The sequence below is a fragment of the Cynocephalus volans genome, chromosome 1 (genome assembly GCF_027409185.1).
Source record: "Cynocephalus volans isolate mCynVol1 chromosome 1, mCynVol1.pri, whole genome shotgun sequence".
NCBI lineage: Eukaryota > Metazoa > Chordata > Mammalia > Dermoptera > Cynocephalidae > Cynocephalus > Cynocephalus volans.
In genome coordinates this window covers 53,670,057-53,694,059 of record NC_084460.1, presented here as the reverse complement: position 1 = coordinate 53,694,059, position 24,003 = coordinate 53,670,057, and the positions used below count along the sequence as shown (strand labels likewise).

Genomic DNA, 24,003 nt, shown 5'->3' with positions numbered 1-24,003 from the left:
GAGACTGAGAGAAAAAGAGAGATTGCACTATATAGAGCCTATGGCATGAGCCCCTTTGGCCATGTCCTAAGGGTAATGGTGATTGAAAGGGTGTATATGAATGTGTGGTGAACTTAGGAAACAGAACTGAATTAACATGATCCATTGTATTCCATTGTATTCTCAGTATAGTATAACAAAATTGATCTGGGCAAGATGCTTTACTATCCCACTTCACACATGCAGCGCCCCCCCCCCCCAAAAAAAATCCTTTCTCCCTTTCTCTTTTTCCTTATTTTGGTTCATTTTATTCCCCATCCCTAGGCTTTTTCTCCCTACTTGTGCAGATCATCTATATTCATATGTGCAACATGTGTACCCTTCTGAAGTACCCTTTATTCTTACACACATATCCATAACAGTATGTAGTCTTTTTTGTGTGTGTGTATTTTAAATTTTTCATAAAGGGTTTCTTTCTATATATCTAATTCTGCAACTCTTTTTTTTTTTTTTTCTCTGTATTGTGTTTGAGATGCACCGCATTCTGAGGTGTAGGTCTTATTCATTACATGCAACTACTGTACTCAGTTTCATCACTATGTCACGTTTTATGTACTTAGCTACCCCCCTCTCCTGCCATAATGATAATAGAGCTCGTTTTCAGTTTCTTGCTATTAAAAGCAATGCTGCAATAAACATTCTTATACTCCCATTGAACTTAAGAGATTCTCTAAGGTGTAAAATTGGAAGTGGAACTACTGTGTTATATAGCATGCATATTTAAATTTTACCCAGTGCCATCAAACTCTTTTTCAAAGTGCAGTACGTACTCCCACGTGAAGTGTATGCATGATTTCCTATTTTCCATATTCCCACTGACACTTGGTATTATGAGGCTTTTTAATTTTTGCCAATCTGGTGGATGGGGGTGGGGTTATTGTTGTAAATAGCATTTCTGAGTACTAAGGAGGTAGCATCTTTCCATTTTTTATTAACCAATTGAATTTCTTTTCTGAATGACCTGTTCTTATCCTTTCCTACTTTCCTATTGGATTAGTAGTTTTTCCCCCTTGATTTGTCAGTTCTTCATAATTATTATTGTGCTAAGCCTTAGTTTCTTATTCCATTGCAAATGCTGCCTCTTATAGACAATGATGTACAAAAAAATTCAGATCTATTTTTATGCTTTGAGCTTTTATGTCTGAAATCCTTTCCTGTTGCAAGGTCATAGAGATATTCACCTGTATTTTTTTCTAGTAATTTAAAAACATTTACTTTGCACATTTAGGTAACTAGTTCATCTAGAATTTATTTTTGTTAATGGCAAGAGATAGAGGTCTAATTTTATTTTTTTCATATGGTAGGTCATTTTTCCCAATACCGTTTATTGACTAGTTTATCTTTTCCCTTCAGATTTACAAAATCATCTTACTCATATATGAAATTCCAATACTAGCTTGCTCGGGTATGCATTTGGATTTTGTATTGTTTTATTGTTATTGGTCTATTTCTCTATTTCCCATTCCTAATACTGCACTGTTTATGGTAATTGTGACCTTGTAATATGTTTTTATATCAATTAAAGTGATTCTTCTTCTCTGAGGTTTTCTAAGTTATTTTTAAGCTTTAGTTATTAGAGCAATATTATTCCCCTATATAAATTTTAAAAGAGCCAAGTTGCTCAAAATATCCTTTTGTGTGTTTTTTTGTTGGTTTGTTTTATTGGACTTGTTTTGAAGTTTGGAAATTCAGATATTTAAGATACTCATTTTAGGGAAGAATTGATAATTTTTTAATGTTAAATCCTCCCATTAATGGATAGGAATACCTGCATGTATTCATCTCTTTTATTAAGGTAGGTCTATAGTATATTATCATCATCTTAAAAATCTTGTTTCTTTTTTTGTTGTCGTTAAATTTGCTTATTTTCATTTTGTATATTTTAAAAACTCTGTTTTCTTATTATTGCTGATATAAAGGAACACTATAGATAGTTATGCTGAGCTGTGTGGGAGTCTATCAAAAGTCCTCTCATAAACTACACCCCTTCCTTCCTGGGTTCTGACCAAGTAGAGAAAAAGAGAGAGAGACAGAACATAACTTTTATTAAGCCTGTATTGTTTAGGTTGGTGGATGTCAGTTTAAGTTGTTGATCTAGTGAATTTGCTAATACTGAGCTCCAAAATTAAGCAAACTTAACTACCTGAGGCATGGTAAGCTAATTTAGATGGGCATTTCCTGCCCTGCATTCCCCAGTTTCCACCCTATGGAAGAAACCTTACTGACTCCAGAGAAAAAGAACAGAGCAAGGTGCTGAATTTCTTACAGGGGCACTACTTCCAGAAAGAACAAAACCAAATACAACGTGAAACTTCTCTTGGAGTTCCTATGTAAAAGAAAGGTGGAACTGAGCTGAGCTGAACCTGGTTCATTATTCTTCCCAAATTTACCAACCAAATAAATAATTTCAGCTCCTCAGAGGTGATATGAGTTAAAGAGATAAAAAGAGGCCATGAGTATACTCAATCCTTTCTCACAGAAACTTGGAATAGGGAAAAGGTGTTCCCCTTCTGATATTTCCCAACTTTGTATTCACTTAACTATTAATCTGTTTTTGGAGGAGATTTATCTGGATAGTTCTGTTTTCTTCATGAGGCCATTTCCCCCTTTTGGGTATTTGCTTTGGACTTGGAAGAACTTTAGATGTTGACCCCAGAAGATTCTATTTTGGTTTAGAACAGAATATTAATTCAAGTCTAATGCCATCCTATATCTGAGGCAAAAAATTACCTATTATACTTTCTGTTCCAAATTATGTCTGGATATATGGTAGAACCTTTAATATACTTATATTGAACAAAGACATTTGGTAACATCAGTTAAGGTAAAATGCATAAAGATATTTAAGTAGTAAATTGCCAACAGCATAGATGCCCCAAATTTGAATATAAAGTCCTTCTGTTTAAAAAATCTCAGGGAACATTAATTAAAGTTCAAAGATTAAAACCCTTTGCAAGTTAAAGCCCAAGGGCCAAAGGAATTAAAAGTCTAATATCAAATTTTCTTGTGTTTTTGAATTAAAAAATTAATGCCAACAGTCTTAAGTTAGAGTCCCAAATACCCATCCCCAACATCTTATTCTGTTCAGGAGCACTCAGGTTCCTGCAGGGAGTTGGGGTTCTTTCAGCAGCTGTAGCTTGAGCTGTCTTACATGGAAAGGAAGTACTAGTTCTAGTTCCTCAGAAAGTATAAAGTTACTTCAAAAAGTTTGTGGAAAAATAGAATTAAAAGATAATATGAATCTTTCCTTGAACTTTTTGAAGTACCCTCGTATATTAACTCAATGACAAATTTCTGGTATACATCACCATTTAAATCATTCAAAAAATTAACCGGACATACATGCTTGGTATGCCATTGGCTCTACTTGAATTTAGAAAAATGTCCGATGCTTGGCCTCTGGTGCAGTAATTTCAGGAAAAGATTATGTTTCCATTATCTAGTACTTAGCATTTCCAGAGATTGATTCAGCAGAGGCTCAGTGGTATGGAGGCAGGGGAAAAGAGTAGCCAGAGATGATCTTCTTTAAGACCTTCCAGAAGACCAGTCTAACTCTTGTGAGTTATCCAGAATCTGACTTGCTTAACTTTAATTGAAATAGAATCTCACAGCAAGAGGCTAATATTGTCACTGCATTTGGACAAAATTTCTATATATACGTCACTGTTTGGTGGCATTGCTGCCTTATGTGTAGTGGTGAGAGGCTGCCCCAGTTACCAGCTCTTGTTTTAGGTGTTTTGCCTCCCTCTCCAGTATATTCAAAACCTTAACTTTTATGTCTTCTTAAAATCTCACATTTCTGGCACTCCAGTGTGGAATTAAATATGGGGCTTTGCTTAGTGACTGTTATGGGTAGAATTGTGTCCCCCCAAAAAGTATGTTGGAAGTCCTAATCCCCAATATTTCAGAATTTCACTTTTTTTTGAAGATAGGATCTTTTGCATTTAACCAAATTAAGATGAGATCATTAGGGTGGGCCCTAATCCAATAAGACTTGTGTCCTTATTAGAAGGTGAAGTTTGGACACAGAGATGCATAGAGAGAAGACAATGTGAAGAGTTAAAAGGAGAGCACCATGTGCCATAGGAGGGAGAGATTGGAGTTATGCTGCCACAAACCAAGGAGTGATGGGGACTACCAGAAGCTGACAGGGGCAAGGAAGGATCCTTCCCCTAGCAGAGGAAGTATGGCTATACTGACACCTTGATTTCAGATTTCTAGCCTCCAGAACTGAGATAATAAATTTCTGTTATTTTAAGCCATCCAGTTTGTAGTACTTTGTTAAAGCAGCCCTAGAAATTAATACAGTTACATAGGTTCCACACATACCTGTGAACAAACTTTTTTAAAAAAATAATTTTCTTGGCTTCTGTGTGTGTGTGGGTTGTGGCTGGCCAGTACGGGGACCAGACATTTTCTTTATTGTGTTACAGAGGCTGTTTCTACTACCTTTTGTGTAATTTCTCAGATTTGTGAAACCTGTTTTCTTGGGACGTTTCTTCCTCAACAATAGTTGTTTTGGCTGGACACTGTCCCCGAGCAGATTCCTGAATAGAAGCTGTTTATTCCCTTAATACTGGGAGGTGGATGGGGAAGAAAATTTCTGAGCCTATGGACAAAATCATCATAGATTTAGAGTTTTCTTACACAATTGTCTGTTAGGTTTTTTTTTTTTTTTTTTTTTTTTTTAAGATGACTGGTAAGGGGATCTTAACCCTTGACTTGGTGTTGTCAGCACCATACTTTCCCAAGTGAACAAACCAGCCATCCCTATATAGGGATCCGAACCTGTGGTGTTGGTGTTATCAGCACCACACTCTCCCAAGTGAGCCACGGGCCGGCCCTTTCTGTGAGGTTTTGACAAACTAGTGAGGTTTTAAAACAGGCAATATGGATGTGCTTCACTTAATCTAAATGAACACACTCATGATTTTCTAGGATTTCTTAAAAAAAGAAATCTAGCAGACTCAAGTTATATTACCTGCATGCATATGGAAGGAAAAGGAAATACCAATAATCCTCTATTTGATGAAGAAATCTAACATGTATATATGAGTTCGTTTGTGTTGCTATACCAGAATACCTGAGACTGGGCAATATATAAAGAAGAGAGGTTTATTTGGCTTACAATTCTGGGACAGCTGTTTCTGGCACGGGCCTTAGGCTGCTTCTGCTCATGGCAGAAAGCGGCAGGCAGCCAGTGGGTACAGGCAGATGACATGGCAAGAGGAAGCAAGAGACAGAGAGAGAGGAGGTGCCAGGGTCTTTTTAAACAACCATCTCTCACGGGAACTAATAGAGTGAGAATTCACTCATTAATTTCCCCACCTGGGGAGAGCATTAATCCATTCATGAGGGCTTTGCCCCCATGACTCAAAACAGCTTGGGCCGACCCCGTGGCTCACTCTGGAGAGTGCGGTGCTGGGAGCGCGGCGCTCCCGCTGTGGGTTTGGATCCTATATAGGGATGGCTGGTGCGCTAACTGGCTGAGCACGGTGTGGGCGACACCAAGCCAAGGGTTGTGATTCCCTTACCGGTCGCAAAAAAGAGAGAAAAAAAAAACAAAACAGCTTCCAGCACTGCCACATAGGGGATCAGATTTCCACATGAGTTTTGGAGGGGACAGCACATCCAAACTCCATCATTCCACACTTGGACCCCCAAGCTCATGTCACTCTCACATACAAAATACAATTATTGGGCCAACCCCGTGGCACACTCGGGAGAGTGCGGCGCTGGGAGCGTGGCAGTGCTCCCGCCACAGGTTCGGATCCTATATAAGGATGGCCGGTGCGCTCCCTGGCTGAGCGCGGTGCGGCCGGTCACAAAAAGACAAAAAAGCAAAAACAAAAACAAAATACAATTATTTCATCCCAACAGTCCCAAAAGTGTTAGCTTTCTCCAGCACCAACTTAAAAGTCCAAAGTCTCATCTGAGACCAAAAGCAAAAGTCCTTCCAGCTGTGAACCTGTAAAAACAAAACCAAATTTATCTACTGCCAAGAAACAATGGCAGAACAGACATCGGGTGTATATTCCCATTCCAAAAGGGAGGAATAGGCCAGAAGAAAGGAGAAACAGGCCCCAAACAAGTCCAAAAACCCAGCAGGCCCAGACATTATGCCTTTGCTGCCATAACTCAGAGGAGGCTCTTAAAAGTAACCATGCAGCTTCCTTAATGTTTTGCTCCTTAGAAATTTCTTTGGCCAAATGCTCTGGTTCACATCTCTTAAGTCCCACTTTCCACAAAGTCCAACGGCATGGACACAGTGCAGCCAAGTTCCTTGCTATGGTGTAGCAAGGGTGATCTTTTGTCCATTTCCCAATAAGTTCAGTTCTATCTGAGACCTCATCATCCTCATGGTCCTTACTGTCCACATTTCTAACAGCATTCTGGTCACCACCATTTAACCAATCTCATAAATGTTCCAAACTTTCCCTCATCTTTTTGTCATCTTCTAAGTCCTCCAAACTCCTCCAAAAAATGAACACACTCATGATCTTCTAAGTTTATTTAAAAAAATAAATCTAGCAGATTGTTAAGTTATATTACCTACATGCGTTTGGAAGAAAAAGGAAGTATCAGTAATCCTCTATTTGATGAAGAAATCTAACATGTATTTAAAACATTTAGAAATAAGAGATGTCAATTATATAAGGGTACTTCAAAAGGTTCATGGAAAAATAGATAATACAAATCTTTCTGTGAACTTTTTGAAGATCCATTTTACCAGGGTAATAAATTAACAAGTGAGGCAGCTGGTCAGAATTATAGACTTGTTTTGAAGGTTCAAGGTTAGAGAATGCAACATAAATAAGTTCTGGTGAGAAAATAGACCGTTTTGTTCAGTTGACATTTCCAAGAGTATATTTACATTAACTGATAACCAAATAACTTAGTAACAACTGAATATTCACACAAGTGAATAATGGATGAGAGAAAAAGATTAATACTCTTGTGATTTGAGCACCTCATAAAATCAGAATCGTTGGACTAGTTTTATCATCTCCTCTGCATGTAGTTCCCCCCAAATCGATCATTTATTTCCATGCTAATTTTTATTGGTCAAAATGTCTGTCTTTGCTTTTCTGGCTTCTATATTTTCTGTCTTAAGAAGGTCTCTTACTACTATAGTAGACATTATTCTAGGTTTTCTCCTAGATTTTTGAATTAAACCCATTTGGAATTTTTTTCCATAAAAGGATGTATGTATATTTTGGTTAGGTTTCTTGTTTTCAAACACAATTATTGAAGAATATTAGGTTACTGACAGAATTTTTAATAGAGCCAGAAAACCAGGTTTGGTTACTATATAGTCAGGGTAAAAGCAAAAAACAAACAATCTGTTCCATGGGGTTATTCAAGAGCTGTGCTGTCCAATATATTAGCCACTAGCCACATGGATCTATTTAACATTTGAAATAAGACTAGGCTAAATGGAGATGTGCTGTCAGTGTAAAGTACACACTGGATTTCAAAGACTTAGTTCAAAAAAAAAAAGACTGTAAAATATACAAACCTACAATTATAATTGAAGATTTCAGTACCCCTCTCTAAATAATTGGTAGAACAAGTAAGATAATTAAGAATATAGAAGATACGAATGACATAATTGCTCAAGTTGGCTTAATTGACATTTATAGACCACTACATCCAACAGCAGAAGACTATCCATTACTTTCAAGGGCACATGGAACATTTACCAAGATAAATCGTATTCAGGGCCATAAAATAATTTGAAAAAGTTAAAAGGATTCACATCATACAAAGCAAGTTCTGTGACCATGAATTAAATTAGAAGTCAGTATTTTAAAAAATCTGGAAAATCCCTAGATATTTGGAAACTACCATACTTCTACATAATTTGAAAGAAGAAGAAATCAAAAGAGAAATCAAAGAAGTTAAAGAGAAATCAAGAGAAATTTTACAGTACTTTGAATTGAATGAAAATAAAAACACAACATCAAAATTTGTAGAATGCTACTAAAGCAGTAATTAAGAGGAAATTTACTAAATGCCTATAGTAGAAAAGAAGACAGTTCTGAAAATCAACAACTTAAGCTTCTAATATTCAAAAATGTCATCACAATATGTCTAGATATACTTTTTCTTATTCATCTTCCTTGAGACTTGGTGGATGTTTTCAATTTGTGGATATTTTTATTTATTTTGGGAAAGTTCTTGCCTGTTATTCAGCTGTTGCCACCCCACTATTTTTATTTTTCTATTTTTGTTAATTTCTGGAATTTTTATTGCATAAATATTGGAATATATGCATCTCTCTGTCCTGTCTCAACTTTCTCTTTTGTATATTTTATCATTTCATTCCATTGTTCTGTTCTGTATCCTTTCCTTAACCTGGTCTTTCCATCCCACAGAATGTTCTCTCCTGAAAACAGCCACCCTGCTAAGCTCTCAGGCCTATATTGTAGTGGCAGTGGTAGATGATCAAGGTTCTCTAGCTTACATTGCTCTTATTATGATTCCTCATTAATCCAGTATTTGTAATACCTATTTCTTACTTCCATACTTGAGATAGTACTTTTCCTATTTTTCTAACAATTTTCTATCTTTGAAGCAAGTTGATATGTATACATATATATATGTTTTAATCTGTTTTGTGTTGCTATAACAGAAATACCTGAAACTGGGTAATTTATAAAGAACAGAGGTTTATTTGACTTATGATTCTGGGACAGCTGCAGCTGGCGGGTACAAGCAAATCACATGGTGAGAGGAGGCAAGAGAGAGAGAGAGGGGAGGCACCAGGGTCTTTTAAACAATGAGCTCTCACAGGAACTAATAGAGTGAGAACTCATTTATTAATCCCCCGATCTAGGGAGAGCATTAATTCACTCATGAGGGATCTGCACCCATGACTCAATCAGTTCCCAACACTGCCACATTGGGAATTAAATTTCCACATGAGTTTTGGAGGGGACAACACATCCTAACTCCATCAATATAGATATATAAATAAATATATAGATATGAATTAAAATCTACTAACAATGTGTGATATAATAACATTCTCAAACAGGATCAGGCTAAATTTCTTATCTTCTATGATGGCCTGTGGAGGATGAAAGAAAGAGTGAAGCCAAGTAGAAAGTAGTAGGCCATCACCTTCTTAGAAATTTGAGAGGCAAATAATGGATCCCTTCATTTTCAGTATTCTCCTGACTGAATGTCTGAGTCAGGGTGACAAAATGACCACCAACTGTTTAGATATCCTGGAATCATGGCTATAATATTCAAAGTCCTAGGTAGCCTCAGACCCATAATTGCCCCTTTGATATTTAAGCCAGAAGAGATACAAATAACCATATGGGGCTAAACTGCAGCTAGGGCCTGGATCGGTTTGGATGGAGCAGCTGGAATCCTAGCTACTTAACTGCTCAGGCTGGCCTTGGTTGTCTCATTTCCCTCACACTAACCCAAACCCACATTTTACCAATCCCATTGTTTGGACCCCACTTACTTGCATTTTGGCAAGAATTTACTGTACTTTTAAAAAGGTATAAAAGTGTAAATTGCAAATAAAACTAAAGTCCCCCTTTGATAAACAGCACAGTTCCAATTCTGTGCATCTCTGGACTCTTCCTCCCCAGTGGGATCACAAATACCCCAACTGTCTTGAGTGGTGTGGATGAATGTCTCTTTACACACATGTATATACTTACACACATATGAAGATACAATCACAACTAATACGAAGTTTCTTTTTTCACGTATATGGCATTACACTGTAGATATCGTTTGGCAATATGTTTTTAATAACTTAAAATTGTTTAACAGGTATCTATAGTTCTGGTTAATTTTACTTAACTATTGTATTCACATAATTATCATATACCACATTTTTTTATTCATACCTCACCCTCCCTCTCATTCTTAACTCCCATCTAAATGCTTTTGAAATTTTGCCCCTCAAAACAATGCTGCAAAAACAGCTTTATACCCAGTTCGTTATGTGCATGGAGCAAATGTCTTTCTAGGGATCATGTTTTTTCCCTCTATAGTTAATCTTAAATTACATTTAGACATGTAAGAGATTTTCGTTTGTTTTTACTCATACCTTTTGTATGCCTTATATGCATGTCCTCACTGGCATTTCAAATTTCTCTACTGGCACGTCTGCAAGAAAGTAGACTATGACTAATGCCTCTTGTCTTATGGATACAGGAAGTCCTGCATTCCTCTTGGATCAATTAATTAGTTTCTTCTTTCTGCTGAATTTCCTGGTGATTCTATTACAGAGCTCTTCACAGAATAGGTTATTTTTAAGTTATTCTAGTCATGATGTCTAAAAAACATGCTATTTCTTTTTCTTTGTAAAAGTAACCTCAAAATTGCATTTAGAAATGTTAGATGCTTTTGTTAAGATGGTAGGTGGTGCTCGAAGTAAAAAATAACACTATTGTTTACTGTTTCAGTTCTCCTTGAAGGGAAAAATGTGCTTAGGTTTTTTAAAAAAAATTTTTTAGATTAGAAATATGTGTTTATTATATAAGGGTGCTAATAAGTTCTTTCTAGGTAGACTGTCACCAACATGTCAGATTTATTTTTTTAACATTTCCATAATTATTAAAATGAGATGGAAAAAATGCATTAGATGTTGTTATATGTTAATAATACCCTCAGGCACACGGTTGCTTTTAGAATGACCCTTGGTGCTTTATTCCAAAATGGACAGCCAAAAGAATTCTATGTATTCTTCAAAATGAAATGGACATATGGACATATAGGGTTTTGACAAGGAGTACAGCAAATGGTTTGCATTTTCTTCCCAGTTGCTAAAAATAATGTTAATCCCTTAGATGTTCGTGGCAGAGAAAATAAATGGCCTTTGTCTATCCCCTTGTCAGAAACACACTAAATAGTGTTGTTACAAGTAACTTCATCTATTTTTGGTCCTGTTTTCATGAGCATGGAATCTTCCTTTAGAACCTGGGAGATGCTTTCTGTTGAAAAGCCATATTACAGTATATTAATTTTTGATGGTCATTTTTATGTGCATCTCATGGTCTTAAGGGACACAGATTACTTTGGGAAAGTGATGACATACCCTTGATTTGGACATTCAGCTAGAAACGGGTTTTCTCTTTTCTAAACATCCTTCTGGGCATACGGAATGTGCTTAGGTTATCTTTTTCTCACTCCTTTCCTTGCATATTTGTATGTTCTAATTGATCCTGTTCTTTGTTAATGTATTTCTATATTCTTCCCTTCCTGACTATTTTATCATTGAATTTCATTTAGACATTAATTCAAGAGTATTTTTCTTCTTGTTCCCAAAGGTGGAAGAAGTATGAGGGTGCTTCAAAAAGTTCATGGAAAAATTCATATTATTTTTTAATTGTTTTTCCATGAACTTTTTGAACTACCCTTGTATAGCAGGAATTATTGGTGAGGGAGTTCCAGGTTTGTATTCTTTCACTAACCAGCTTTTTGACCTTTCGGCAGGATGTATGACATTTATTTAAGTAATCTATAAAAATAGAGGGCTCGAGTTAATGATCTTTAAGTTTTGCTCTAGAAATTTCTTTGACCAGATTCAAATGTGTGATTTGATTAACAGGCATGAGAAATGTCCAGTGAGAAATTTAAAGAAACAATATTTATCGTCTTTGGTATAAGCAGCAATGCTTACTTATGTCTGTTAAGATATTAAAACTGTAAATACATGGAAGAGACTGTAAGATAACAAAAAATATGTTTTATTTTATAGGTGTTTGCTTTGTCCTGCTGTTTTTAAATGAAGTAAAAATGCCAGTGAGACCAGATCACCAGGTATGTAGTCCTAGACCAAAAGGAAATGTTTTCTAAAATCACTTTTTGTTTACTCATAGGTATTCAGTGCTATATTTTTAGCAATGACAAAGCTTATGTGTTTTTATGAAATGGTCAAGAGTAGAGTAATTTAAATAAAAATGTCCTTTCTTTTATTCAATAGATAAGTTTTCAAAAGCTATATTAAAAATATAAAGTATTACAATATTTATAAAGTATTGGTTAATATATAATTTATAAAGTATATACCTTTCATGTTGAAAAGACTTATGCACTGATTAATGCATAACTTATGCCTGGATGTTTTTATATCAAATTTTAAAACTGTTTGATACGTGAATTTAGATAAAGAGTAAGTTTTAATAATCTATTTAACATGTATGCAGTAAATTCACGATCAAGTCTGTTAGTGATCAGATTGTAGTATGAAAATTTCTTATTAACGAGGTAGCACTTTAGCAGGGACGGCAGATTTTGTAAAGGTTATAAATATTATATAAGGGTAATACTTAAGTAATATTGGTTGGTATAGTTTCTAAAAGGTGTTTTTGCCTGTCTTTATGCATTTTTCTTTACTGCTTAAACCTCATTAAGAAGTTGGGAGTCAGACATTCTGGGCTTTTATCCATGGTATTAAGTATTAGTTACTATAAAGTTGATTTTACTTTTTTTTATGAACAAATTTTTGTTGAGTTTGACATAGTGATGACTTTAGCAAAAGAAGATATGAATTGGAAATATTAGTAAAATATTTTTTTTCCCATTTAGAGTCTTATTATAAAAAAAAAATCTCTAATTCAGTTACTTCAAATTTAGTAGTGGGTAGGTTTTTTAAAAAAAGTGAATTGATATTTTTTCATGTGAAAACAATCCTCAAATTACTAGATTGCATAAGGTGACTAATTTTGGTTTTAATTCAATATATGTTTCATTAACTATATTTCTCTAGCAGTTGGAAAAATGCATCGATGAAGCTTTAAGAAAAAATGATTTCAAACCTCTGAAAACTCTTTTACAAATTGATATTTGTGAAGATGTGAAGATTAAATGCAGCAAACAGTTTTTCCGCAAGTTGGATGACCTGATATGCAGGGTAAATATTTACTTTTGCTGAATGGTTATTAAAATTATCAGCTAGAACTCTATTTTATAGGAAGAAGTACGCCATTAGGAAAAATGAATAGAAAGGCTTGAGTAAGCTGGCTTATAATTATATAAAGAAATGCTTACTTCAGCATTTGCTTTTTTGTTTGATTGAAGAGTCTCAACACATTGGACTGTTGTTTTCCAAATAAAATATACAAAAAGTTGTGCTTACATAGGGTTACCGTTATTAACTGTTACCCAAACTTGGAAAAAATAGTTTACCTATTTGAAATTTAAACAACTTGATCTGTTTTTTAAAAACCTATCAACATATTCTTGATGTTACACAGACAGTGCTTTGTGCTTTCAAAAATAAGCCAAAAAAAAATATTATCCACAACCTTGGGTTTGATTTTTCTTATCTAAGGCATTTTCATACATGAGAAAAGGTGATTATTGGCAGTCTTCCCCAGTATCTGAGATTTGCTATAAATCTAAAAGATTGAATTAAATTTCTTGGATTTATTATTTAAATGGAGCTTTTCAGAATGGAAGGTAACAGATTCATTGTATAATAGTCTAAATTTTCTTGAATTTATACTAATCTTCATTTTTGTTCTGAGTTTATTATTCACTAGTTGGGTGGCTTTGGGAAGTTGCTTTTTTTGGACCACACTTTCATCTTTTGCAATACGGGGATGATGACAATGGCTGCCTTTCAGGATTTATGAGGATGAGAAATATGTGTATAAAGTTCCTAAAACAATGCCCATCCTATACTGTTTTGTGTTTGTAGAAGTTTAAATGTATGCTTTTCATTTCAGGAACTTAATAAAAAGGATATCCAAACTGTTTCAACCATTTTGGTTTCCATTGGAAGATGTGGCAAAAATATCAGTATATTGGGACAAGCTGGACTTCTGACTATGATAAAACAAGGACTAGTCCAAAAGATAAGTATAGAATATGTAACATATTCATGTGACAAAAATATGGTAAAAGTTTACTTTCTAGTATAATGATAAACAATCCAACTGTTGAAAAATAAATTTGGCAATTTTATATAAAACTTGGAGATTAAAACAAATATTTTTATAGCTCATGGTATACGTTACAAAGATGAAGAACACAAGGAAGGATCACAGGCTCCTTGATAATCATGTAAATTTAAGGTCACAAGACTCTCTAAGGCCTTTATTTGCTTACTTTTCTCTTTAGCTCTTTTTAATCACTATCTAATTTTATTTTTATTTTTATATTGTTTGTTGTCTGTCTCCCATGTTAGAATGTAGGGTGTTGATTTTTGTCCGTTTTGTTCACTTCTGTGTAACCAGCACCTGGAACAGTACCTGGGATATAGTATGTACTCAGATATCTGAATTAGTTGATTAATTAAGGTAAAATAATACTAAAACTTTAAAAATTACTAATACCAAAATAATCTAAATTGCGATAATTCATTTTCATCTGTTATAAGAAATGTACCTGAACTAGGAATTTGAAGGGGGAAATAAGGATCCTCTACTTGGAATTAAGATTAACTATCTATTCCTATTTTAAACAATGGGAAAATACAGTGAGTTAACCAAAAAAAACCAAGGAAGATGTTTAAAAGCATAAACTTACTTCGATACAGTACTGGAATTTTTATTTTTGATGTCTCTTTAGTCCTAGGTTTACTGTTTATGCAAAGGTAGACAAAAAATATTATTTAAATTATTAAAGTGGAATTCAAAGTAGGTAATATGAACTTTTTTTTTTTTTTTACATGGTTTCCTGGTTTGAAAAATCCAAGGAGATTATTCTAAGTCGAGGAAATTCAAATGATGTTATAAATATGGTAGAAGACTTATTTGATCTTTTGATGGTAAAATCACATTGATTCACTGATGTTATAAAGCATGTGTTCATTTAAAAATCAATTTGTGTTCTCTGTGCCCTGAGACTAAAAGTCACTATTTGGTTAGTGATTTGGTTGGATTAGACTATACAGATTGTATAAAGCATTTATCCTGGTTAATATAATTAAATGGTTAGTTAATAAATAAAAATTAAATGGTTATATTATGAGTTACAATGTGATCTGTCATTTTATTACCATTTGTAATGGTTTATAGTAGAAGATGGTAAATTGTAAACTAAATATTATTCACTTCTTTTCAGGTCATACATGATGTCAGTGATGAAGGTAATAATAAACATTTATTTCTGTTGGAACAATAATTTGCTGTTAGAGTTTTAGTATAATTTTGCAATTCCCATAGTATTGTCCTACTATTAAGAACTCTTTGTCTAATTCAAGTATCACCAAATTTTTTTCTATAACAGGCCAGATAGTAAATATTTTAGACTTTGTAATCCAAGAGAAAAAAATTGAGAATATTATGTAGGTACTTATATAACAAGAAAGAAAACAAATTTCTGCAAATTTTTTTGACACAAATATGTAATAATTGAGTACAAGGTTTTGTTATACAGATATACCAATGAGGGAAATAGCATTCTTTTTTGAGGGGATAACAATTCACTTAATTAGGGTTCAGAGTTAGTGTTCCCTATTTTCAAAATTGATTGCACATATTCATTTGTTAATGCTTATCTGTAGTGAGATTTTATGTATGTCGCATTAGACAATTGTATCCTCATGCACATAGTGCCAAGTATTAATATCAGTTCATGATCATGATTTTAATTGAGCATGTTCATCACTTAGAAGGCATTAATAGAATTGTTAGGTTTTTTTCCCTTAATATTTGCCTTTTAGAATGTCATTGCATTGAAGATTAATCACTTTCAATTGAAGGTTATATGAAAGCTCCTTGATTGGACAAGTAAATGGATTTTGAAATACAGAAATATCCTTTGCATTTATATCAAGGTCCAAATATGCTGCTGGACCTGTAGATGGAGCTTGGAAAAAATATATTCCCTGTAAATTTGTGTGAGAATGGATATGTCACTTTTTGTTTTAACTTTTGATGTTCTGGGAAATGTATAAAGCACCTTAGCACTACTTGCCATTCACATAACCTCAGTTATCATCAAAATGACTGCAGTGTAAGTTTATCATTTAAGCACTATTTTGTCTTGTAATCTGGGGATCAATTCATTAAGAAACATTATCAGTTCTGCACCCAAAGCACCAAAGCCATTTAATATTCAATAATAATGATTGGGGACTGTTCTTGTTCAGAAAAATTTCAGTCTTGGCCCTGAATATCAAAAAGTCACGGTAAAACTTTACCACTGCTAAGCAATTGGACTGCTACGTAGTAGGGCAAGTCAGGATTCTCAGTTTTTATTTCTGACAAAAATTCACATAACTAACAATGGCTAAGTTTAGGAGAGTAAATGAAGTTCACCTTTGGCACTGCTGGTTCAATAAAACATAATAGTTTTTAGTATTTTCCACGTGGCACCTGCTGATGAATGATACAGCCATACAGATACAGGCAATGGGTTGGACTTAGTTTGTGGGCCATAGTTTGCCAACCCTTGATGTAATGGAAAAAAAATTTTCAATAGTAAGCTGAGAATGCAGAACATGTTACAATTCATCCTTTCACTTGTGGCTAGCAAGTGTCTTGTGCCAAGCAATCAGAACCAATCTATTTTATCTCTGTGTTGGTTGAGGAAGACTTAACCTCAAATTGGTAATTAAGGCTGGTGAATTACTTATAAATGAAGCTATTTGCTGCCTTCAAAGCCAAAAAGTTTCAAACAAACTGTTGTTGATTTAAATAATAGTTAATGCTACCTTTTCATTGACTTTTGTTTTGTAATTAATTTAGTCTAAATTCCTAAGTTGGTAGGGGAGAAAACAGTTCTAAGCACAAGCAATTTTAAAGTGATTCAGCTAATTTTTTAAAAGTAAATCATTATATCTTTTCATCTGAGTATTTTTTTCTTTCAGTGTAATCATTTTGGAAAGTTGAACATTTGCTGTTGTAGTATTTCCATTGTTTAAAATTATTTTTAAAATTTGCATTATGAAATAGCATGTAGAAAATTCCTTTGACTATAGTATTGATAATGCCTTATATTTTGAAAATGGGTTTACTTAAAAATAGCTTAGATCATTTAGAACTTCATGAGGTGAAGACACATTGATGGTCTTTATGGGTATAAGAATTTTTGAGGTATGACTACAAATTGGGGCCAGTCTTAAAATAGAAGTTTCTACTTTTGAACTATTTAGTGGCAGAACCCCGGGGCTTAATTTTATGTTTTCTGATGCCCAGGCCAGTGGACCCTCTTCTGAGCTGCACTAGTACATCCTTTCCATTAATTCATATAAGAAAAGACTGCCATTCTAAAGGATATAAAATGAATATTTATCAGTAATTTAACACTTCCATTCAGGTGAAAGACAAGTAGTGGAATGTTTCGTACCTCGAATTTGTGCCCTGGTTATTGACTCAAGAGTGAATATTTGTATTCAGCAGGAGGTAAACTCATTTGTTTGATAGTCTTTTAAAACAATAATGAGAAAGTGAAGAAAATTTAATAGCAATTTATCAAATTGAAAAATTACTTTATCTTGGACTAAATTATCTTGGAGTTTATTTCTGTTGTCTTCACTATTCATCACCAGACATAATGAATATATTTCCTAAATATTTATTAAAAATGTATAACCATATGAGCTTAGGTATGCTTAAATCTCATATTAAAATAAATATCCAGATATTAGGGATTCTTAAGTATTTAAATACTAAAAATAATCTGTATTAGTGTATATACATGTGTACATTTGTATAACATAAGAATAGAAATTAGGTAACTTTTTGGCTTCCTCAGATCTTATAATAGAGAAATAGTAAATGTATGTCATATTGCAAACAGTATAAATGCTTTAAATACAGGAGTCTTGTTATATTCTACTCTTGATATCCTGTGGTTTATGCTGTTTTGTATTCACTATTTTATACTTGTTTCCTCTATCCTAGTCCATTCCCTGCATAAAATGCAGTGATTAAGAAAAAATTAGGCTTCTAAGTTTATGTGCCTAGAATATTTCTCTAAATACTTAATGTTTCACTGAATATAAAGTGAATGCATTATCTTTTTTTCTTTTCTAGACTTTAAAAAAAATGAATGCTATGCTTGACAAAATGCCTCAAGATGCCAGGAAAATGCTCTCTAACCAAGAAATGTTAATTCTCATGTAATAATTTGTACTATATTTCTTTTATTAGTTGTTCAAGTCAAGAATTTAAAGAATGTTTTATAAGGCAATAATGAAACTATGAGTTTGCATTAATAATTGAAACTGATGAATTATTGTAGCTTTTTAATATAATGTAATATATGTATATATTTTCGGCAAAAGTCAGTGATACTAGCCAATTGTAAATTTTAGTGAAAGTTATTTCCCCCCAAACATAGAGGATTTCTATTTATTTAATACTAGTTCAGTACATAATCTGTTGCTTTAATTCACAGGAATAGTATGGGAGAAAGGATTTTAGATGCTGGAGGTAAGTTCGTCTTGTCAAAATTTGAAATTATTCCAAATTTGTGAATAGTATATAATATCCTTTTAATCAGAATGATAATAGCATTGTAATGTGGTGAGATTATGTCAGGGAATTATAAGCTTTATGTACAATCAAACAGTTTTTAAGTCACTTTAAAAAAATAAATATCTTTGGAACAAAAATAATTTATATGACAATAGGCATTAGATAAACATAATTTGTGCCTAATGATATATTTATGAATAATACCTTAATTTTCCAATTGATCTGAATTACTTGTGCTAAGAAATTCCTCAAGTGGTATTTTATGAAATTAGGAGGTCTAATATTCTTGGTCTTAGTCTATTTTCTGTCACTTATTAATAGAGTACCTGAAACTGCATAATTTATAAAGAAAAGAAATTTATTTCTTACAGTTTTGGAGGCTGGGAAGTCCAAGGTCAAGGGGGCATATCTGGTGAGGGCCTTCTTCCTGGTGGGGGATCTCCCGGTGATACAGGGAATCACATGGCAAGAGGGCCGAGCATGTCCACGTGCTCTTTCTCTCTTTATGAAGCCACCAGTGTACTCTCATGATAACCTATTCATTCATTAACCCATTAATCTATGAATGGGCATAGCCCTCATGATCCTGTCACCTCTTAAAGGCCCCACCTTTCAAATATCATAATTGGATTACCCTCTTAATACTGTTACAATGGGGATTAAATTTCAGCATGAGCTTTGGAGGGAACAAACATTGAAACCATAGCACTAGGGATTGATAGACTTATTTTTAAACAATGTATTTACTAAAAGAACTTAAATTTTCTTTTATAAGTTTCCTATGAGCAAATTTTGATGTAGTGATTTACATATAGAATAAATCACGGTTAAAGTACTCTGTGATGAGTGTAAACATCATGTTACATGAGAGGAAAACAAGGATTCTGTGATTTATACACTACTGTATAAGTTTTTTTGCAATTTACAACTGTAATAATAATGAAATGTCAGAGTCTTTGAATATTTAGGAGTTTCTTTTGCATTTTTTAAAAGTTTCACTCCTTCTATTAGTAAATTTGTTATTTGGGCTGTATTAATTCCCTGTCATAATGAGATATTTCTAATCCATATAAAGAAAATAGAAAAAAATGAGTATATTGCACTAATATTTTTCTTATTTGTCTTGTGTGTTCTAATATCTTTTAAACTATATGGACTTTTATGAATTTAATTTTCATAATTTCATATTATACATTGATTAACAATTTTTTTTAATAGATTATGATTTACAGATAGGCATCATAGAAGCTTTATGTAGAATGACCACAGAAAAACAAAGACAAGAACTGGCATGTCAGTGGTTTTCCATGGATTTTATTGCTAATGCATTTAAAGGAATTAAAGACTCTGAATTTGAAACAGTAAGTTATATAAAAATAGCAGAATTAGTGAATGTTATTTTTTAATATGATTTTTAAAAGTCTTTCTTTTTAAAATTAGGATTGCAGGATATTTCTCAATCTTGTGAATGGCATGCTTGGAGACAGGAGAAGGTAAATTTAATGCAATACACAACCATTTACTCTTGAAAAAAATAGGGCTGAAAAATAAGCACCCAATGTTGAACCTTTATAAGTTTATTTGTTCCGTTACACTGGAGTATAAAATGTGCACAGATATTTAATTTAAAACAATGGCATCATTTAGTAAATTACTACACTGGTAGTCTGAAATAATCCTCCACTGACCTTGTTTTGCTTTGTATTTTTTTAGAGGAAAATATGCATTTTTATTTAATTCATGTTAATTAATAACTTTGTTCAAATTGGTTTACTATATTTCAGAATTGCATATACATTATTATTTAGTGTTTGAGGACTAATAAAAATCTAGATATATATATAATACTTAAACTGCCTCCTTCATCCACATTCTGGAATGAAAATATATAGCAAACAAATCATCTTCCTTGATAATTAACATACTGTAAGTAGGATCTTTCTGAGGTTATTTAACCTCAGAAATGGACATGAAAGGATATGTAATGTGAATTTTTATCATTTTTTATAATGACAGAACAACAATATTTGCAATGCTTAATATTTAATAGACGTTCAGGGCACACATATTGGATGAATCAGTTCAGATTTACTTCACATACTAAGCAAGTGAAAGATAGGATGAGAGTTAACTGCAAGGAGTAAAATTACCTGGATTTGAATCATAGGTTTTACTCTTCCTGTTCTAATATTGGGCAAAGTATTTAATCTTACTTGTCTCAGTTTCATTAGTTGTAATATAAGTATACTAATAATACCTCCCTCATATGTTTGTTGTGAAGATTAAATGGAATATTAATATGCTGAGTGTTTAAAATAGTATCTGACCATGAAAGCATTCCGTGAATTTAGCCATTTTTATTAGTAGAATTTTTCACTTCTACTCTTCTTTTCTCATCTAAGCCCTATGGGAACTACCACTGTATTTATAGTATAAGCTAAATTAGGAATCTCTGCTCATATTTAATAAGATGCAAAAAAGTTTTGGTGCAGTCACTTTATTCAAAATAATAGGTTGAGTAATATCTTCAAAGTAATATGGTTTTCTCTAGATAAAGAAAGTTCCATTGAACACTAATTTTAAAAAGTAATAAAGAGGGAGATATGATTTTGTTTTTTAAATTGTTATTAATGAGGGCTGGCCCGTGGCTCATTTGGGAGAGTGTGGTGCTGATAACACCACGGCCACGGGTTTGAATACCTATATAGGGATGGCTGGTTCACTCACTTGGGAGAGTGTGGTGCGGACAACACCAAGTCAAGGGTTAAGATCCCCTTACCAGTCATTTAAAAAAAAAAATTGTTATTAATGACCACTACCTGATTTCCTTTTGATTCTAGGCATGATTTATATGTCTGGACAAGATTATGCTATAAAGGCTTATTAATTTTCTTCTTAAACCCAAACTACTTCTTATTTCAGGGTCTTTACATTTCCTTGCTTATCTGCATTTCTTGATAAATATGAGGTAAGTTTTAAGTTTAGCACATGCTGTTTTAGTTATTGGATGGATCTTGATGCAATAGTCAAGTGAATTGTGAATTATAAGTTGATAACATTAAAAATAATCATTATTAGATCACAGATACAACTGGCCTGGTATTCTGTATCTGACTGTGGCACCAGGAGAAATTTTATGAGGCAGCATATCTATAGGGGAGAATAATTGAAATATAAAGGCTGCCGTTGTATAAACTTTCTCCTAATCAAGCCTATTATTCATTTATCCTTCATGAATATATTCAAACTAATATTTTCAACCTCTGTTAGCACTTGGAATATTTGTGATTTCTTAAGGCTAGCTAATTTCTATGTAAGATATTATAAAAGCATTTCCTTTGCTTGTTTCTAAATCTATCTAAATGTTATATTTGTCTGCTCTTTCTCTTCCCTCCTCTTCTAGCTATACTTTTTTCCTTTTAAAAAAGATTTAGCCATGAATATAACATGATCATAATTTTTTGTTGTCATTTTAAAAAGTGTAGTATATACTAGTTTTATATGTTTATTAGCTGCAAATACCAGCAGATGAAAAACTTGAGGAATTCTGGATCGATTTTAATCTTGGGAGCCAGACTTTATCATTCTACATTGCTGGAGATAATGATGTAAGCTTTATTTCCTCTGTATTATTCTATACTTGTATGTATATATGAATTTTTTAAATTCACCTTAAGAATGTGGATTTCTTTGTATATTTATTTTTCTGGCCATTCTTTAGATAAATTTCAGTGTTAACGCTAGTAGTTTTGATTAGCATGATAACCTACCAAGATAATTAGAAATAAACGTTATTTCTGATGTTTTATTGTAACAAAAAAATCAATGCTAAATTTTAATATATAAGCTTTTCAGAAGTAAATTACATGTTAATTAATGACAGATAACTCAAAGTGAAAGTGAGTTAACTTTAGAAAAGATAACAGTTACTCAAACACAAAAGCCCTCTGTTAAAAATGACGTTAATAGATAATGATAAGTGGTCTTAACTTATTCATTTATAAAATCTTCTCTTTGGAAATAGTGAGATTGATTCTTACGGTAACACTCGGAAGTGAATTTTAGTTCTTTTCTTTCTGAGCTCTTTTCTTTCTGTAGCTATTCTTAAGCCTTCCAAGCTGGTGGCATATTTTCTACTGACCTCTTTTTTACCTAAGGAAAATCCTTGAGCCATTGTTTCTTTATAGCTACCACCTCATATTTGATACATTGCCATATTCTAGCTCAAATTGTGTAGTCTCTTTGCCAAAATCTGAGTTAAGAGTTTTATCAGCATTTACTGATCTGGTTGTGGCTGGTGATATAATAAGGCGTTAGTCTTTTTAGTCTGTTTCTTATAGAATCCTGCTTTTTGTTCCAGGTTAACTCTTTATAGGTGAACTTTAAATACCTCTTAGGAGTTCACATACCTTTATTTATTTATTTTATTTTAGAGTGCCTTATTAGAATGCTTAATTAAAATTGAGTTCCAATGACTAGTACTACTTCTCAGGGGCATTGACAGTTTTCACTAGTGTATTTCTTTTACAGGGTTTGTAGGAATATTTTTAACTGACTTTTCTTTCAGGAACTAGAATTTCATTTGGGGAGAAGGGAATAGTTTTGATGTAGACCCTACCTTCATTTATCTTGGTCTAATGGATGGTGTAGAGAAGAAAATAATCAATTGTACTATGGTATTATATATGATAGGGAAGATCTAAAATGCATTTTTATGTATCAAATGCCTTCTGTGTTCCAGACACTGATCAAGATGCTGGGGGATTCTTCTTCCTTAAGACATATTGAATATCCTCTCTCCTCTGAATTTTAATAGTAGTAGTATGCTATTCTTGTATTCCCCCTTGCTCTCCCTAGAAGCCATTCTCCATATAGTGGCTGCTAAAACCCTTCTTTTGTCTCTTTAACATAGCATATAAAGCTTTCTATGATTTGGCCCCTGGCTGTTTCTATGTTATCTCATACCATTCTCTATAATGACTGTGTTCCAGCCATGTTCATTTTTTCTATTCTCTAACACAGATAATGCCCATCTCAAGTCTTTCTACTTCCTAGTTCTGCCTAAAACACCTTCTCCAAATCCTTACATCTTAGTTTTTTTCCATTTAGATTTCAGCATAAATGTTACCTTCTTCGAGAGGTATTCTCTGGTCACTCAACATAAAGTAGCCTCATGGCTACAATATATCACATTGTCCTGTTTTATTTCCTTTGTGGTAGTTATTGCTATTTAAAATCATTAGTTCATTTGTTGTTTGTTAAATGTTTTCTCCCATAGAATATAAGATTTATGAGATCATAAATCTTTTCTTGTTTATAGCTATTCAAGGGCTCATATTTGTTGCAAGAATTAATAAATGGAATATTGAAAGAACTGAAGGATAAATAGTATGATTAGTACTTAGAGTACATAGGGGATTGGAAAGAAATAAGGCAGTGTGGAGCCAATGAAGGATTATAAGTAAGAGGTAACATCAATTCAGTGAATATTTATCAAGAACTTAACTATGTGCTAGATATGTACTAGGCACTGGGGAAACACGTTTGTGTAAAAAATCCT

General features: G+C 33.2%; 1 protein-coding gene across 1 annotated transcript in view; it reads left to right on the top strand.

The window, feature by feature from the left end:
- Positions 1–11,808: 11,808 nt before the first annotated feature.
- The window catches only part of SYCP2 (synaptonemal complex protein 2), a 57,367-nt gene continuing 45,172 nt past the window's right edge, over positions 11,809–24,003 (top strand). Inside the window, exons 1-12 of the mRNA XM_063115125.1 lie at positions 11,809–11,832; positions 12,782–12,925; positions 13,743–13,871; positions 14,687–14,785; positions 15,082–15,106; positions 17,281–17,366; positions 18,000–18,085; positions 18,364–18,398; positions 19,662–19,804; positions 19,884–19,936; positions 21,366–21,411; positions 21,956–22,051. Coding sequence (XP_062971195.1) covers positions 11,809–11,832; positions 12,782–12,925; positions 13,743–13,871; positions 14,687–14,785; positions 15,082–15,106; positions 17,281–17,366; positions 18,000–18,085; positions 18,364–18,398; positions 19,662–19,804; positions 19,884–19,936; positions 21,366–21,411; positions 21,956–22,051 — 966 coding nt within the window. The remainder of the gene's footprint in view (positions 11,833–12,781; positions 12,926–13,742; positions 13,872–14,686; positions 14,786–15,081; positions 15,107–17,280; positions 17,367–17,999; positions 18,086–18,363; positions 18,399–19,661; positions 19,805–19,883; positions 19,937–21,365; positions 21,412–21,955; positions 22,052–24,003) is intronic.